An 18,450-nucleotide genomic window follows, 5' to 3' on the forward strand; every position below is an offset into this window, starting at 1 on the left:
TCTAAATTAGGCCTGGCTGAAAATGAAGACAATAGAGTCAGGGCTACTAAAAACCAGTCCAGGAGGAGGCTCCACTGGGGCAGGCAGGAGCCAGGGATCTGCTTCCCATCCTGGGCTGGGGCAGGGACTGGCAGCCCCGACCCAACTCTCCCAAACTTGTCCCACATTTTCACATAATTCTCAAGGGGTATTTCAATTCTGGGCAGAAGCTGCCTGGTACCACTAGTGATGGAGAAGAACAAGGACAGAGACCTTCGACACAACAGGAAAGCAGCAGTTTAATAAATAATCCATCAGAGGGAGAGATTAGCCAGTTCCAAACACAACCTGAACCGAAATAAATACATTTTTATCGTTAGCTTAAAAAAGAGACACACAAACGCATGTGATGGTGAACTGTGAGAGAGCAGAGGTCGGGCCGAGTGCCCACGCTTAAAGATACCACAGCTGTCAACAGCCTTTGGAGTGCAGAAAAAGAATAAAAACAGGGAAGTAAAAAGTTACTACTTTGCAAAATTAATGGCAAAAGAGAAAGCAATGGTCTAAATCAGGTTTTTAATGCAACAAGATCAGCTGAAATTCACTTGACCTGCCAGGACTGCTGACAGGTGATTGAGATGATTTTTGCCTCGTGTTTGGGCATTGTTGTTACCATCCCAGATTTTAAGTCCCTGCAGACAAATCCTGGGAATCCCAATGTTAAACAGCCAGGCTCAGGCACTGCACAGCAGATCAAGCGGATTTTAAGAAAAGACTCCTTTTTAAAAAGTTGCATTTTTATATAAAGTAACAAGAATTGGCAAAATTAGCTGAATGCTCCACACAGCCTTTCCAGCCTCCACGTGGGATGCTGCAGGAGCACCGGCCCTTCAGAACAAGTCGTTCTTCATTTGGCTCCGGTAGCTCCTGCTCCAGCACCGCCCAGCCCAGCTCCTGCTCTGTCAGTCAAGGCAGAACAGTGCAGGGGTCACAGCCCTGCGCCGATGGAAGGGGAGGCACCGGGCCAAGGCCCCACCCAACCAGGTGAGAGGAACCCCAAGAGGGTGGGAAGGAATTCCTGCTCACTCCCAGCCTCAGTGAGCCCCTGCTCTCAGGTCTGCACACCAGCACAAGCCACCTTTCAGTTGGTAATGGCACCTGTAGATGTCCTGCTGCTGCCTGGTGCTGTACCCCCCTCCATCCACCTGCTGCCACATCCCCACCCCACCTTCCCAGTGCCCAGTGCCATCACTGGTGACAGCACAGCTGGCCACCAACCAGGCCACAGCCCCTGACCTGGCAGTCACCTGCTGGCAACACCTAGCCCCGAGTTTGGGGGCTGACAAAGGGACCAAAACACTCCAGGCCCACGATGCACAAGTCAGCATGACCAGAAGCTCAGGGGTCACATCGTGAGGGACATGACCAGGGAGGGAAGATTGCTGGACAATCCTGGGATCTGAGGGGAAGGAGAGGCTGAGAGGCCTCAGGCAGCAGCAGTGGTGAGAGGGAATGGGACCAGAAACACATTGGTTTCAATAAACTATGCAATAAGGGAGAGGACTTTTAAAAATATATCTCTATATACTTTATATCATATAAATTATGCTCATTTTTTGTAACATGTCGCTATATTGTACCCGTGAAGCTCCGAGTGCCTCCGTGTGAGCGAGGTAACAATTCCATGTTTTACTTCATCTGTGTGTGAGGGAAAAACCTACTTCAGCTCACTTTGATCCATTATAAATCAACGGATTGCTGGGACTCAGTAAAAGTCCCATCTAAAAAAGGCATTTTTGTGAGGAACACAGAGGTGGGGGAACTGCTGCCTGGAAGTGCAAGTGACAGGATTTCCTTCAGGATAAAAGCTTGCCATGCACACACAGTACTGACCATCCCACTAATGTTTGGGAATTGGGAGTGTCACCACAAGGAGCTTGGGAAAAATGGAGTCACAGCAGGTCAAGGAAGTTCCTGCTGGCTCTGCTCCCCAGACCTGCAGCCAGACCCACCTCAGCATCTCTCTGTGTCTCAGCTGCTCCTAGTTCTGAGCACAGGAGCTGCCACCAGGCCAGATCAATGCAAAACAAACTGTCAATTCTTTCACTTAAACACCCACCTCTGATAACCAAATGGCATTTGCAGGCGCTGCTGTGTGTCTGCAAAGATCCACGATGTAAAGGGCCAGCACTGCCTCCCTTTTGGCTGCTCTCCCCTGGGTAACCTTGCCAAACCCACAGAGAGGGGATCCAGGCAGAGAACAGCCAAGGCAAGACTGGGTTGGCTGCTGCACCCTCAATTCCTTTAACAAAGGGTTCCTGAAGTGTCTTCAGTTTGGTCCTTACTTCCCAGAACTGCTCAATGCCACCACTTCTTATCTACTCAGAAGAGAACAATTGTTTCCTGCCCTCTGCCACATTTCTATAAACAACCACACATTCCCTGTTTGCCTCAGCTCCTTTCACAATGCTCCAAGCACCTCCTGCTCTTTTTGAGCACAGCTGAGCCTGCAGCAGAGGTTGCAGTTCCACTGTTCCATACACAAAAGCCTCCACAGCAGGCTCAGAAATACCACATGGAATCCAAACCCCTAAGTCCAAATCAACACAACCTTCACCATCAGGATGTATTGGACACTCTTTGGGTTTAGCATCAGATGGCAGGAGCCCAGGGGCAAACCAACATGCTTTATACAAATGCTCAAGGTAAACAGTCATTTCTCTGACCTTTCTCTCAGGAAACCACACATGTCCAAAGTGCTCAGCACAGCCAAGCTGTTTTTCCATCCTGCCAGAGAAACGTATCTCTTAAACAACCCTCACAGCTCCAGAAAAAGATTTCTGAAGAAATCCTTCTACCTACTGCCAGTTGAGGCAAACAGGCAAATGCCACCTCAAGAGTGACAAGAAAACCAAACAGAACCACAGCCATTGTGGCCATCCAAGCGTTTGTAATTCATGTAGTTGCCCTTCTTTCACCTGCCCATTCTCCCTTGTGTTAGCTGCAACTTCTTCATTTTTATCCTCTTCATCAGAACATTAAGTCAGTAGATTTATATTTTTTGGTCTAAGTTTCACTTGGGGCAGAATGGGCAAATTCCTCAGGCCCTCCAGCAGAGAGGAAGCTCAGAGCTCCACTCCCTGTGCTTCAAACACACACCCCATCCCCTCAGCACACAGTGTGCAGGGGTGCCAGGGGCCAGCAGCAGGAACCAGCTGTGTCAGGGATGGGGCATGGAGCAAATGTCATCTTTTATTCCAGGGGCAGCTCAGAGAGCTCCCAGCAAACAGCCCACGCTGGCTCCATCCCGTGAGTGGCGAGCAGAGGGTTTGGCAGGGCACACAGGGGTCACGCACAAGGGCAGGTTTGCTTTCCAGAACCATCCCTCCAGTGGAGCAGTTCTGTATCTCCCCTCTCCATCAGCACCAGGTGATACAATTCCATTTTTGCACCAGCTGGGTGTATTTGGCTCGAAGGGAAACCTCATCCCTCCTCAGTAGCTGTTAGTGGCACAGTCTGTTACCTCGGATCCCTCTCTCCCCCTCCCCGAGCTCCTGCTGAGTCCGTCCTTGATGCGGAGTCGAGCCCCGAGGCAGGTCCCCTGTCCCACCTCACACACTGCTGTCCTCCAGCAGGGGCTCCTTGCCATCAGACCCCCCAGCTGGTGGGCTGTGGGGGTGGGCCTGGGCGCCCGTACTGTGCTTCTTGTGGCTGCCTGACCTCAGTGCCAGGTTGTGTTCTGGAATGAACAGGGCCACCAGCAGTGACAGCAGCACGGAGCACGCCCCGAACAGGAAGGGTGGCCCAGGGATGATGCTGCTCTGTAGAGAGAGAGAGACAGGAATGATTCAAGCATGAGGGCAAACACAGCCCAGCAAACAGAGGGAGAAGCTGAATAGGTACCTCATCTGTAGGGTTGGCCATGTTGGTTTTGGAGGCCTTGCCCAAAGTTTCCACCTCAGCCATTTCATTCAACTCCACGTGGAAGAGATAGAAGACAAAACCATAGAGTGCTGGTCCCAGGCCATTACACAGACCTCGAATTCCAGTGATCATCCCCTGCACCACACCTGGGGACAGAGTGAGGAAGGGGGGAAATGCTTCCAGCTTTCCAAAGAAACTTGCTTTATTCGAGGATACATATTTAGAGATATTTAGAGACAGGATCAAGCACTTGGATCTGGGCTGATTGTGCAGGGGGAGGAGTTGGCAGATGAGCAGCTTCCCTCAGTGCCAGGTTCTACAAAAACCAGTAATGCTGGGCTTGCTGCTTTGCAGACTGAAATAAGCATGGGCACATCAAGCAACAATGAACTGGAATTTAATTGAGGACTTGGAGATGTACTGTGAGGCAGGCAAAATGCAGCAGCCTCCTCTGCCTCAGACAGACAACACCAAACACCCACTTGCATGACCTGGGAGTTCCCTTGAAAAGCACCAGCCATGGTCAAAGTGGGTGCCAACACTGCTGTGAGTACAGTGACACTCCACAGCTGGCACAGATGTTCCTGCCCACCCCTCCACTGCCAGCTCAGCACCTGCTGGGTTGAACCTCCCCCCATCAGACGGGTGCCCAGGCACTCACCCTGCTGGTCAGGGTCTGTGTTCCTCGATACCATGGCACTGATGGCTGGGAAGGTGATGCTGGACATGGCAGCCACAGCTCCTGCTGCCCACATCATCCTGGGGAGGAAGGAGGCAGCTGTGAGCAACAGCCACAGCCTCACCCTGTGCTGCAGGGTGGGAGTGGCCACAGAGGGAGAGAAATGCGGGCAAACCCTCACCAAGGCTGTGATCCAAAGCCGTACCAGGCAAGCTGCAGGATCTGGAAGCCTAGTCCCAGGAGGATGGTGTTTTTATTTCCTATTGAACGCATAAGAATTCCCAACACAACTGTCTGGAAAGAAAAACAGGTGTTTTCAAGCAGGGGCAAAGGAAAGAAAGCAACACCAGGGGACAAGAGGACAGGAACCTGAGGGACCTTGATGATCCTTATGGGTCCCTCCCAATTTAAGATCTTCTCTGTTTCAAATATTTGTGTGGCCATAGAAGTTCTGACAACTCAGCGACCCCAAAACCAGAAATTTTGGACATTCTTACAGCAGACTGCTCAAGCCAACACAGAAATTGCTTCTCACCTGAGCCAGTATAGAGAGAATTCCAACTACACCGATAAAGGCTGCTACAGACTCTGAGGAAAAACCAATGACCTGGAAAACATCAAAGAGGGACTTTTCAGGCACATTTGCACCAGGTGACAAGAGCCCCTTCATAAATGTCATTCATGTTTGTTTCATACAGGCAGAGATATTATAAAAGAAAGGCCTTATAAAATCAGACCTTGCTCTGCTGAGTTACCAGCTGGCCTGTAAGTTCCCATAAGGAAGAACTGGAGCAATGAGAAGGAGTTAGCAGAACAAACTATTCTTGTAGAGAAAAACACTTTGCACCTCTAATAAATAGGAAATCTGTCCAATGGAAATCAGTGAACAAAAAAAATAAAGGCAAATAAACCAAAAATAGAGAGATTTGTCAGACGTACACCCTGGCCATTTACTGACCAATAAACTGTCAGTGTATTGTTAACCAACTGGGTCTAACACAGTGCCTTCTGATATTTCCTATAAATATGAGATTTGTGAATAAAGAATTGGATTTTCCTGCATGAAGAAACTGAGTCCCATCTGCTTATTACTGTAACAAAGTTTGCTGAATTTGCTTCTCAGAGATCTGCACATTAACAGGCACTGCCTCTGGGCAGCTACAGAAGACTTTCCTCTGGCTGAAGAAATCACTGAGTTGGTTTTAAATCACTGAGCTCCCCTTCCAGTGCCTGAAGGTGGCTCAGCCAGGATAGCCAGGCAGACACCAACAAGGAGCCATTAGCCTTGCCCCTGGCAATGCCTACAGAGCAGTCACAAGGCTCACACATTCTTCAGGAGAGCTGGAACAAATCACCATTTCTTACTTCAGCTTTACTGAGTTATTGGCCAAGAAAAGCCACACTGGGACAGGTGACACAGCCCTGATTGTATTTTTAGGCCAGGATTTGCTGCACCCAGAGCTCTGACAGAGACTGACCTGTCGCAGGTACAGGAAGAAGCTGGAGTACTGGCCGGCCTCGGGAAGGTAGGAGAGAAAGACGGTGATGCAGATGAGCAGCACTGTGGAGTCCTGACCCACCTTCCGCAAGGACTGCAGGGAAAGGGGAGGGCAACAAGAAATAATGTTTTAAAATTTGATTTCATATCACAAAGACAGCCAAACCAAGAGCTTAACACCTTAAAAATCAGGACTAAAAACACCTAAGCACCTTAAAAACCAGGACTGAAGCAAACATTAAGCATTGCCAGCACACAGGAAAACAGCAGCAGGCTCACTCACAGCAAATGGGTCAGCTTGTTCCCAGGAGATTGGGGCTCCCCAGGAGACTGGGCGCATCTCTTCAGGCAGTGACTCAGGCACAGCCAGCAGGATGAAGCCAATATCCAGCAAAGCAACCCCTGAAGCCAGCACAACCACCAAGGTATCACCGTAGGCTTGGGAAAGGTACGCGCCGATGGCCGGGCTGGTGACCAGACTGGCAGCAAATGTGGCTGACACCTGGAAGCATAAAACATCTCTACAGCCTCTTCTCAGAGCTCATTTCCTCCTCCCCAGGGAAACTCCTGACCCAGGGAAACTCCTCCTGGCATTTTTGATGGAGAGGTAAACAAGAATTCACAGGGACTCCTGTGCAGAGACAGATGACAGATTCTCTTGGTGCACCTGGGCTAAGTTCTAGCAAAGGGAAATCAAAGCTGTCCTAGCAATTCCCATATGGTCCTGTCATTAAAGCTCCAGGAAGGGCAGGATCACACCAAGCATCACAGGCACCCCCTTCCCTGGTGTGGAAAAGCTCAAGGGCCAGGCTGGTTTATACAACACAGCCAGCACTCAGAGTGGGTAGAGATCAACCTGCCCCCAGAACTAAATCCTAAACAGAAGGACAGAGAGACTGTATGATTAAATCTTCCACCCTAATTTTATACTTCTCCTACCTGCAGAGCCCCAGATATTCCTTTCAAGAGCCAGGACAGTGACTCAGCTCCTTACCAGGCCATACGCCGTGCTGCGCTCATGCTCCTGTGTGATATCGGCAACGTAGGCAAAAATCACAGAAAAGGTGACAGCAAACACTCCAGACATGGAAATGACAGCAAAGTACCACCTGCAAGAGCCCAAGGCAGAGTTAGAGAGCAACCACACCATGGACCACAGCTGCTGAAGCACAGCCTCTCCCATGTTTTCCCTTCAGTCCATCCAGTGCAGCAGAACAAGAACTTGGAGTCTTGGTCTGGAGACCCCCTGAAGCTTTACCACTTATTTTCCCTAACAGAAATAATGCACTGAGTGAGGGAATAAGCACAGAGGACAGACCAACCCTTTATTCCCAACTCTCCAGCAGAACCAGACAAGTCAGTCTCTACACTGAGCATCCTCCTCCATTCTTGAGATGGATGAGACTTTTCCATCTCATCCTGAAATAAGCTACTGCAAACCCTCCTCCTTCAGCCTTGTGCTCCTTCCCCTCTTCAGAACCCTGGGGCTGTACTGAGGGTGAACTCACCACGGGCTGATCTTCATCAGGGGAATTGGTGCACACGTGAAGAAGACGGTGAGAAGGAGGAAGGATTTCCTGCCCCAGACGTCAGAGAGAGCACCAATCAGTGGGGCACTTAGGAAAGAGAGCAGACCCTGGATGGACAGACAGACCAGAGGACAGAGAAACCCCTCAGTGAGAGCTTTCAACAACATCAGGAGGAGACAACCCACTACTGAATGCTACAAGCAGCAATGTTGTTACCACAGAGCAGTTTATTAAACTCCCCACATCCTTTCAGGGAGGGAAAAACAAATCCTTGATCAGCAAGGTCCCATTGAGCACTCCTGCTTCCTGCAGAGCTCTGCCCATGCTGTGGGCACCCAGACAGCCCTGCCAGGACCTGGAAAGCTGCTGGCAGAGCTCCACCATGGCAACAGCTGCTGCAGTTCTGGGGAAAGCTTTCCCTTGTAGGTGGAGACAGGACAGACACAATGAGAAGCCAGGGCCATTAAGCACAAATAAAATTATTCAAGGCCTTTCCATGTCTCCCAAGCCCAAGGCAGGCAGGGCAGAGCCTTTCACTGCTGAGGGGAGTGCCCAGCAAATCCATCTGGGGCTGTTTTCCAAGATCCTCTTGCCAGACACAGCCAAACTGTCTGTGTTGCCTGATTCCCCAGTCAGAACACAGGACAATTGGCTGTTCACAACTGTTGCCTGCAATTCTGCTCTGGGAATGCTGGTCCAGTGCTCCCCAGTCCCTCTCCCTGTGCCACAGCACATTCCCACCTCCTGCCTGGAGGGCACTGAGGCAACTTGGTCTTAGCTTCTATCACTAGTAAGTTTAGATGTCACAGATTTTTCATTCTGTTATGCTCCAGAGGATGGGCACAGGGCTGATCTCATGTTGGTGAGAACATTTACAGCTGAAACACAGAGCTGTTGTAACTCCAGCCCCACACTGACAAGCAGCATGTTGTCATTCCTGCTCAGTAAAATCAGCTGAACAAGCTGCCCCATGTCTGTGTCCTTCCTTTTGCACCAGGTTTGCCAGAGCTCCCTCAAACTGGACAAATATTGCTAAGATCAGCAAATTACATAGATAATAATGGCTTGTCCTTCTTGCACCGATGGCAGATTTAAAGGAAATCCTGGAAGAAATATTCCTTACTTTGACTCCATGAATCAGGCCATTCATCAGGAACGTGTGCTGAGGAAAAGTCTGGTGTAAGACCTGGAGGGAAGATAAAATCAAATAAAAAAGTCAAAGCTAGCAACTTTTACAAAATTTCCGTAAGCATCTGCCAGCCAGGGGCCTGGAAGGGCACAATCCAGGGAAAAAGGGAAATATCCTGCCAACAATGCCTCCATGTGAGGAGCTCTGCCTGTCCTTTCCAGTAAGGGAAACCACTGTCCTTAACATTTTCCAGGTCTATAAATGGTTCCAGCATACTTGGGTGAGGCTCAGAGAGCCTCAAACATGCCTTTCCCTATCACCTGAATCCCCCTGGTTTTACTTTATGTCACCATGTCGCTTCTCGGTTGGTCCCTTTGTGCTGTCTGGATGTTTGATTTGCATTTTATACTACCAGGCTAATATGTCTAAATGTTTTTGCATAACCAAAGACTCCTTTTCCACAGTTCCCCAAGGAAAGGTTGTGCTAAGACCTTAATTTTCTCACAGAGAGCTCCCATGGAGACACACTCACCGTCAGCATCGGCGTGGTCAGCAGCCCCCAGGCAAAGAACTCCAGGAAAATCACCACCACGGCGTGGTACACGCTGGGCTCCCCGATCCCCTGTCGCTGCAAAACAGAGCAAAGTCAAAAACCTTTCAGCAGCCTCGTCCTGCATTTCAGAGAGCTCACACAGCTGAGCAGGATCTGAAACACGAGTGAAGGCAGCGAGAGATGCTGTTTTGAAACGTTCATTCTCTTCACAGGCTACAGACAGCCTAGGATGCTTAAATCCAACCTCAGCAGGACGACAGGAGCTTTCCCGTCCGGGCCCGCGGTGGTTTTGCTGCCCAGGAACGGGAGCGCCCCGGGAGAGCGGCACGAAGCCGGCAGGTGCAGCGCATCCACGGCATCCTTCGGGCTGCAGCATCCGCCGGCTCCATCGCGTCCGCGCCCCGGGCCGAGAGCTGCAGCAGCGGCGCCCACAGGGGCGGTTTGAGGGGTGCGGCCCAGCGGGGAGAGCCCTCAGCAAGCACCGGACACCGGCACCGCCCGGGCCCCGCGGCTGCGCTCCTGTCGGTCCCGGCCCCCGCCATCCCCCCGGGGCCCTCCGCCCTGACCGCCCCCAGCCCCGCGCTCACGCCGGCCCCGTCCCGGATCACGATCTTCTTGGCCAGCAGGACGCTGCGGTTGAGCCGCTTCTTCTTCTTCTTCTCGCCGGTCATGGCGCCGCCGGGCCGCTGCCGATCGCCGGCCGCCGCGGCTGCCCCATCCTCCCTGTGGCGGGCCGGGCCGAACCGGACCGGGCCGCGCTGCGCCGAGGCCGAGCCCGAGCCCGGGCCCGGACCCGGCACCGGACCCGGACCGGCACCGGGCGGGGAGCGCCGGGCCCGGGGCTGAGGGCGGGGGTGGGGAGCGGAGGGGGCGACCCCGCCCGCTGGCCCCGCCCCCGGACCGGGAACCGGCACTTCCGGCGCACCTCATTGGCTGCTCCGCCCCTTCCTCCGCGGCCGCGCTGGCCTGTGATTGGCTGGGCGGGGAAGGAGCGTGGGCGTGGGCTAGGGCGTGGCCGTGACGTCACCGGGAGCGACCCGGGGCCCTGGGACGCCTTTGGGAGCGGCTGCTGCTCCGTCACGGGCACCGTTCCCGGTTGGGGCCGGAGGGTTGAACGAGGACATGCGGCCGCCGCGAGGCTGGCGACACCGGCGGCTCGGGAAGAGCCGTGTCTGCCCCTTCGCAGCTCTCTCGGTGCCGAGATGGTGGCTCCGTCCTCAGCACCGGCATCCCGGGGTGGTGACAGCCAAGCGCCTCCCCAGGACCATCCCATTCCTTCCCCCGAGCCCGGTGCTGGTGGGGAGGGGCAGCCGGCCCGGTGGGGCGCAGCTCCCGTCCCGGTGCCGTCAGGGCATGGGGCGCGTTCTAATTAATCCTGCACGAGACAGCGCGTGATGCTGATTACATCGGTACGGAGTCACAGGACATTAACCGTGCACAGTTTAGACAAGTTTTATGCTCGCCAGAGCCCCTCTGCTCGAGGTGGCCGCCCCGGGCAGCGGTGCACACGGGAGGTGACCTGGGATGCCTGGAGGGGTCTCACCGTGAGGCAGGCAAAGGCTGGCAGGGCTCCTGCCCTCCTGCGGAGCGCTAGAGACTGCGATCCAGCCTTTGTCCGCGGAGGTTTTCCTTTAAGTAATGATTAAACCCGAGAGAAAGTCCCCTCAGGTAACTTCACCTGAAAGATGAAAGTAATCTCCCGATTTCCCGGGATTTGTGTGGGAGTGGAGAGCAGCTCCATCTCCCCAGGGCTGCTGCACCGTGCCCGTGGTCCTCGGAGTGCTCTGCACGTTGCTTTAACCTCTGCAGGGACACGATGCCTTCCCTCGGCTGACCCCCAGCCCCTTGGACCCTCCTGGAGCTGCTTATAAGAGCATGGAGAAGCCTGATTTGTTCCAGTGCTCTGCAGCGGCTTAAAACCAAGGAGAGAGATCAGAGAGCAGGGAAGTGGTTCCCAACATAGCAACAGCAGATGTAATTCTGTTACCTTGATTTATTGATCGCACTTAGAGCAATTACTGGCTCTCACCCCATCACCTGCCAGGGAGCAGGAGACAGTGAGGAGGAAAGACAAAGGCTGCTGCGGCGTCCAGGGCATAGCCGGCCCCCGGGGAGGCTCCGATTTTGTTTGTGCCGCTTGCTGCGAGGGCTGAGGGGTGTTGGACTGAAGAACAGCCCAAGGAAGCTCCTCGGGAAGATGAAAACAAGCGCTAAAAAGAGCCTGTGATGCTGCGGGGATGGAGCTCCGCTTCGGTTCCATCCATGGAGGGGATGGAAGGGATGCAGGGCTGGGGAAAGGTGAGGGTCCCCAGGGCTCCAGCACAGCAGAACTGCTGTGAGTCTGCTTTGGCTTCCTCGCCCTTCTGGGCCCAGCCAGCCTGGAGTCCTCTGAGCCGCTCGGAAAACGCCGCAGCCCCGGGGCAGGAGCAAGGGCGAATTGCTCGATTGAGGTCAGAAAGTCCCTTTAAGGGTTTTGCGGGATTTTTTCTCCCTGCTTGCTGCAGTTACAAGCAGAAAAACAAGAAAATGTTTGTGGTTTTTTTACTGCCTGAGCTCTCTTGACAGATATAAACAAAGCAGGAGTCAGATCTGGCTTTGGAGGCAGATGAAATCACAGCGAAAAACACCAGTGGGCTGGGAGGCACAGAAGTAGGGCAGCCCGCTTGTGCATCCAAGCCTGGCCAAGCCCTCCCCCGCCTGCCTGGCCAGCCCTGGGCTTGTGCAGCGCTTCCCGGGAATGCAGAGGTGAAAAGAGCAGAAAATGCCCTGTTGTGGGCGAGGGCAGTGCCGGGGGCTGCTGTCCGCTTTCGCTCCAGCTAACGCAAAATGCAAACGAGCGACAGCCTGTGCCTCAGCCCTCTGGCTCTGGGAGGGGCCGTCACCCTCTCCTGCCTGCTACCCCCAACCCCTCACTCCTGACACTTGCGGCAAAGCTGGAAACAGGGCCGGCGCCAGGGGGTTTGGAGCAGGACAGAGCGTGGGTGGCTCCGGCCCCCACGGGTCGCGTTCACAGGGCAGCCCAGGCGTGGCGTGGGTGCTGCTGTGCGCGGGGATGCTCAGGTGGGCGGGGATGCTGGGCGGGACGGGGATGCTCTGGCGGCCGCGGGTCCGGCGCGGCGGGGGGGCCGGGGGCGGAGGATGCGGGGCCGAGCGGGCGGCGGAGCGCTCGCACCATGACATCAGCGCGGCGCGGCCCCGGGGGAGCGGGCGGGGGGTGGGAGCCGGCGCGGCGGCAGCGGAGCGGAGCGCGGCCCCGGGCATGCTCCCGGAGCCCAAGTATGACCGCTTCCGCGACGAGCCGCTGACCGCCCCCATGCCGTCGCCGGCCCCCGCGCCGTGCCCCGCGGCGGGCGAGGAGCCCGAGCACGGCACCACCTTCTGCGCGCTGCTGCCGCGGATGCCGCAGTGGAAGTTCCCCGGCTCCAGCGGCTTCCTCGGCCGCGGCCCCGCCGGCGCCGCCCGGGATGCCCCCGCCGCGGCGGAGTCCCCCTCGGGGCTGGCCGCCGTCCTGGGCGCCTGCGAGCCGCTCTGCGCCGCGCCCTGCGCGCTGCCGGGCGGCGGGAGGGCGCGGGGAACGGCGGGGAGGGCGCGGGGGGCGGCGGCGCCGGCGGGGGCCCGGCCCGGCGGGGACGAGTGGAGCCGCAAGGGCAGCTTCATCCGCAAACCGGCGCAGGGCTGGCTGCACCCCGACGAGCGGGTGCTGGGGCCCGGCGTCTCCTACATTGTCCGGGTAAGTCCCGCCGGAGCCCGGCGACGCGGGAGGGTGCGGAGACCCCGACCCCAGGCGTGTGCGGGGCTCGGCGGGTCCGGCCGCTCCTCCCGACGGCTGCGGGCAGAGCCCTCGCTCGAGTCTCCCCCCACGGCTGGACCGCGGCAGCTCCCCCGGCACAAGCAGCTTCCGTGATGGGGCCGGAGGCCAGGGGCTTGCTGGGCCGTGGAGCCCGCCTTGGGATTCCAGCGTTGTCAGCCCCTACGAGGCATCACAAGCTGTAGCACACAGATGAGTTTGTGGGGTCTTAGCACGGGATCTGGGCATATGATGGGGTGTTTTGGTGTGGGGGGCGGAAGCTGCTGTGTGATCCCTGGTGTGGGAGGCTCTTCTCCCTGACACCGGCCTCTCCTCTCCATTGCCGGCCCTGTTGTGCTCCGTGCTCGAACTGCTTCCCCCCGCAGTACATGGGGTGCATTGAGGTGCTGCGCTCCATGAGGTCCCTCGACTTCAACACGCGGACACAGGTCACCAGGTACGGCCCTGCAGTCCAGCTCTCCCCCACGCCAGTGCCACCCCAAGCCCCCGGGTGCTCTCTGTGCAGAGAGGGGAACAGGGGTCAGGGAGAGCCGTGCCCTGCAGGACCCACCCTGAATGCAGGGACATGGACGAAGGGCACTGCCGCAGATCAATAGGTGGAAAGAGGAGAAGGGAGGTGGCCCCAGCTGGGATTACGTACCACGGGCCGTGACGTGGGGCAGCGCTGCGGGGAGGCTGCGGCGCCCGGGGCTGTGGGCACCAGACCCCACAGAGCAGTGGGGGGGGGGAAGAAGGCAGCTGGGAAAGGCTGGGGGTCTGCAGCAGTGACCAGTCCATGATCTTATTGCAGAGAAGCCATCAACAGACTGTATGAGGCAGTGCCGGGTGTGAAGGGCATCTGGAAGAAGAAGGTGAGTTTCCACTCAGTTTGTCTGTCCCTGGGGTAAGCCAAGGCTGTAGGACAGGGCACTAGGGGTGCCTGCCCAGTCTGTGGGCCTGGGGCCTCTTAGGGACGCCCCCCCTTTCCTTGTTCACCCCTGGAAGCATGGTCCTGGTGGTGTTTATTGCTCCCACCATCCTCTCCCCTGTCAGGCTCCCAACAAAGCCCTGTTCTCCATTCTGGGCAAGAGCAACCTGCACTTCGCTGGCATGAACATTGCTGTCAACATCTCTGTTGATGGGCTGAACCTCATGATCCCCACCACACGCCAGGTGAGTGTTCCTGGGCACACAGTCCTGCCTGCCAGCCTGCAAGCTGGTGGCCCCTTTGTTAATGCCCCCCCGGGCCATGTTCCCCATGCAGATCATCGCCAACCACCACATGCAGTCCATCTCCTTCGCCTCCGGTGGGGACATGGTGAGTCATGCACACCCCGCTCCCCCAGCATGGTGGGGACAGGGAGTGCCTATGGCTGAGCTGAGCACAGGGCAGCCCAGCCTGGGTCAGGGCATGGGGCTGGGACCGAGCTGTCCCCTCACCCTGGCACCTCCAGCCCTGCTCCTCACATGGTAACAGGACATGAGTGCTGATCTCCCCCTCTGTCTGCAGGATACCACGGACTACGTCGCCTATGTCGCCAAGGACCCCATCAACCAGAGAGGTGACACCGGCCTCCAAGCCTGGGAGCTCTGTGGAGCACTGGGGGGTGAAGGCTGGAGGAGGAGATCCCTCATGGGTGGTCCTAGTGCAGCAGTGGGAGTGTGGGGGAAACACTCAGTCCCTCTGTCTGTCCACAGCCTGCCACATCCTGGAGTGCTGCGAGGGGCTGGCACAGAGCGTCATCAGCACGGTGGGACAGGCCTTTGAGCTGCGCTTCAAGCAGTACCTACACAGCCCCCCCAAGGTGGTGGTACCCCCAGAGAGGTAGGGGGGTGGGGGGCCCTGCTGCACCCCTGTCCCGGGCATGTCCCCTGGCTGGGGATGGCTCTGGGAGCCCTTGTCACTGCAGGGTGTGGGGATTGTCTGAGCCAGGCAGGGTGTCCCCAGCTCACCCATCCCTGCTGCAGGGCGCTGGCTGCAGAGGAGTCAGCCTGGGGGGAGGATGAGGAGGCAGCTGAGCACGACTACTACAACAGCATCCCAGGGAAGGAGCCCCCACCGGGGGGCCTGATTGACTCCCGGCTCCGCCACAGCTCAGCCCTGGGCCACGTCCGCACTCAGCCCTCCAGCTCTGTCCCCCCCAGCCAGGTGAGCCCCTCACAGCCACTGCTGGCCTTGCTATGGGGGCCCAGGCAGGGCCCCCCCAGTGCTCTTACTGTCTCCTTTCCTAGGGTGGGTTAGCAGCCAGACGAGACCTGAGCAGCCAGCTGGGGCCACCCTGGGAGCTGGAGAGCCAGGGTGGGTACTGCTGGTGGGGGAAGCCATGAGCTGGGGGGTCCCTGTGACCCTGCCCAGTCCTGGCCAGCGGTGATGGCCGTCCCCACAGGCCAGCCCTGCGACGGGTACCTGCAGGCAGATGGCCACACCCTGGGGCCGCGGGACTACGAGGAGCACATGTACGTGAACACGCAGAGCCTGGACGCCTGGGAGCCAGAGCTGGTGGCTCATGGGGCAGCGGAGGAGAGCCCCAAAAAGGACCTCTTTGACATGAGTAAGGCACTGCACTGGGGGAAACGGTGCAGAACCTGCTGTGGAGTGGTCAAGCTGTGCAAGCAGCTGTTTGGGTCACCCACCACAGCCCCAGAGGTGCTGGCACTGGCCGAGTCCACAGCAGTGTCCTGCAGTGCACTGGGGGCCGTGAGCTGGGCTCTGTCCACACCACAGCCCAGCCCTGCCTCGTGCCCTGGGTGTAACACTGAACAACCCCTGGATCCCACAGGGCCGTTCGAGGATGCCTTGAAGCTCCACGAGTGCATTGCAGGGGGGGGTCCCCCCATCGAGGACCAGTGGCCAAGCCCCCCCACACGGAAGGCCCCCATCGCCCCCACGGAGGAGCAGCTCCGCCGGGAGCCCTGGTACCACGGGAAGATGAGCCGGCGAGATGCTGAGAGGCTCCTGCAGATGGATGGAGACTTCCTGGTGCGGGACAGCCTCACCAACCCGGGGCAGTACGTGCTGACGGGCATGCACAGCGGGCAGCCCAAGCACCTGCTGCTGGTGGATCCCGAGGGAGTGGTGAGGGCAGGGCACAGGGGTGAGGGCAGGGCCTGGGGTGGGTGATTGGGACTGGGGAAGGGGCAGGATACACGGGTGGGTGATGGGGGACACGGGTGTGGGCAGGCACAGGGTGTTGCAACTGGATGCTGTATGAGGCAACTCTCCTGAGTTGTGGACCACTGTGCCCTGGCTCCAGGTGAGGACCAAGGATGTGCTGTTTGAGAGCATCAGCCACCTCATCAGCCACCACCGGCAGAACGAGCAGCCCATCGTGGCAGCAGAGAGCGAGCTGCACCTCCGCCAGGTTGTACAGAGGAAGCAGTGATGGCAAGGGGGTACGTGAGTCCCCGACCTGCTCCCCTGGCTCTGGACTCACCCTAGGACAAAACTGGGGTCCCTTTGTGCTCCATTTCTCCAGCTGTGCCTGGCCTCTGAGGTCTGGGGTCAGGTTCCCCATTTTCCTCCCCAGGGAGATCTTGTGGTCCCTGGCCCTACAGGTCCTTCCTGGCTGCTGCCTAACTCCATCATCTGCATGGGGCACCCTGCCCAGCTGGACACAAAGACGTTTAATCCCACACATACAGGTGAAATGCTGTTGGGGTGGGAACTGCTCAGTGGCCTCAGCAGGAGGGACGGAGCCTGAAGCCATCTCAGGCAGGGCTGCCCCACATTTGCCCCAGCACTGGAATGAGGGCTGGTGGACATTGCTGTAGCCCCCAGCTTGGCTCTGCCTGTGGAGCCAGGCATGACCATCTCTTGGATGCTGGTGCTGTTGGATGTTCCTGTTGGGGACATCCCTTTTCAGCTGGATTCTCCCCAGGAGTGGCTTCCACATGATGCTCCCTGTGGCCCCAAGCCCCTACAGCCCTCCCCACGCCAGAGCCAGGATGCAGCTACTGTGGGAAGGTGCAGGGCAGGGGTCATCTGCTGGCACTGCCTCATGAAGTGTGCCATGGCCAGTGGGGGCTCCCTGGCCAGCTTGGGGCTTTGACAGGTTTTTATGGCACTCTCAGCCCCCTTTACCTGCCCTGTGTCTGGTGCTGGACATGGGTTTGTGGTTTGGAATACATTTCTAATTAAACCTGGAAATGAGCAAGGAACACAGGTGGTTCATGCCACCTCTGGGCATGGTGCTGGGATGGTCTCCATCAGCACCAGTTCCTGTTTGGTCTCACCTTGGCCAACCCATCCTGTCCAGTCACACTTGTCTCTGCCCCTCTGGGTCACCCTGTCTCCCATGGATCACCCAGTGTCCCCCCGGCTTCAGAGTGGCCTTTGTAACCCAGGGCTGGCCCTGCACAGCCTCTCCTCCTCACACCTGGCAGCTCCCCACCCTGCTGGCTTCCCCTCCTGCCTCCACCTGGAGCAGCACATGGCCACCACTCCCGGGCCTCCTGGGGTGGCTCTGAGTGGCACAAGCCAAGCTGTGACCCACTATTGAATGTGGCAGCCAGCAGAGCCAGAGCTGTGGGTGTGCCTGGCTGTGGCTCTGTGCTACAGGTGGGCAGCAGCCAGCTGAGGGGTCCAACACCAGTCCTGCCTGCTGGTGGCCTGTCCTGGCTCTGCTCAACGTGCCCAGTGCTGCTGCCAGCACCCACCTCGGGGAGCAGGGTCACCCCAGCACCCTCAGCACCTCACTGGGGACGGCCTCTGCCTGACAAGGCGTCCAGGCTGGCCAGTGCCGGCTGAGCCAATGAATAAAATAAGCCCCTAAATAAAGCCCAGTAATGAATGCGTAATTTTCCATTGATAGCTGGATTCCGCGGGGACGTGGTGCTTCCATCTCAGCTGCTATTTTTTGTCATGGAGTGATGCGTCTGCAAAGATAATTGCACTGTTCCCTCAATAGAGAGGCAGGGAAAAGGCAGTGGGGCCCCGACTTTCTTCTTTCACTGCCAGAGAATTGAGCCTGTGTGGTTCACCTGCAGCCCTGGGGATGCTGCCCTGCCAGGATGAAACGCTGGCAGGGGTGTTGTTCTAGGGGTTTAACCGCTTTGGTTGAGGCTGGTATGGTGCCAGTGGGTTCAGGGGGCTCTGTGCCTCAACCCAGACTTGGGTTAAGGGCTGCTGCTTCTGCAGCCCTGTGCTGGGAAGGCTGAGGTGTTTTGAGAAGGTTTAGAAGACACAGAAGAGCAGCTGCAGAGGACGTGGCCTCCTTGCTCTCCCAGGGTCTTGGGGATCTCGCTGACCAACCCATCCCTGCACCTGTCTCAAATGTGCGAACAGACACGCCCAGTTCGGTTATTCAGGGCGTCCTTGCACAAACCGTTTCCCATAGCAGGTCTCCCTCCTTCCCAGCTTCCAGCAGGTGGTA

At 57.2% G+C, this 18,450-nt stretch overlaps 2 protein-coding genes across 4 annotated transcripts; one reads left to right on the forward strand and one right to left on the reverse strand.

Moving 5' to 3' along the window:
- Positions 1-253: 253 nt before the first annotated feature.
- LOC117008312 (hippocampus abundant transcript 1 protein-like) lies at positions 254-10,031 on the reverse strand. Its single transcript, XM_033082048.1, has 12 exons — positions 9,879-10,031; positions 9,271-9,366; positions 8,733-8,795; positions 7,589-7,716; positions 7,075-7,189; positions 6,364-6,582; positions 6,061-6,174; positions 5,118-5,189; positions 4,764-4,876; positions 4,565-4,662; positions 3,883-4,049; positions 254-3,800 (listed from the first exon to the last, which is right to left on the reverse strand). The coding sequence occupies exons 1-12, from the start codon at positions 9,960-9,962 to the stop codon at positions 3,591-3,593; spliced, it is 1,479 nt and encodes a 492-aa protein (XP_032937939.1). The 5' UTR covers positions 9,963-10,031; the 3' UTR covers positions 254-3,590.
- Positions 10,032-12,513: 2,482 nt separating this feature from the next.
- On the forward strand, positions 12,514-17,875 carry SHC2 (SHC adaptor protein 2). Of its 3 annotated transcripts, XM_033082050.1 has the most exons (13): positions 12,514-13,021; positions 13,465-13,535; positions 13,890-13,950; positions 14,132-14,251; positions 14,343-14,396; positions 14,589-14,640; positions 14,777-14,903; positions 15,047-15,227; positions 15,311-15,377; positions 15,466-15,630; positions 15,859-16,154; positions 16,333-16,471; positions 16,606-17,875. In XM_033082050.1, the coding sequence occupies exons 1-12, from the start codon at positions 12,551-12,553 to the stop codon at positions 16,459-16,461; spliced, it is 1,794 nt and encodes a 597-aa protein (XP_032937941.1). In that variant the 5' UTR covers positions 12,514-12,550; the 3' UTR covers positions 16,462-16,471; positions 16,606-17,875. The 3 variants fall into 3 exon arrangements, with proteins under 3 accessions (XP_032937941.1, XP_032937940.1, XP_032937942.1); XM_033082049.1 differs by having other exon boundaries at positions 16,333-17,875; XM_033082051.1 differs by lacking the exon at positions 16,606-17,875 and having other exon boundaries at positions 15,859-16,087; positions 16,333-16,424.
- The last annotated feature ends 575 nt before the right edge of the window (positions 17,876-18,450 follow it).

This window comes from Catharus ustulatus, chromosome 29 (assembly GCF_009819885.2).
Source record: "Catharus ustulatus isolate bCatUst1 chromosome 29, bCatUst1.pri.v2, whole genome shotgun sequence".
In the NCBI taxonomy this organism is placed as follows: Eukaryota; Metazoa; Chordata; class Aves; order Passeriformes; family Turdidae; genus Catharus; species Catharus ustulatus.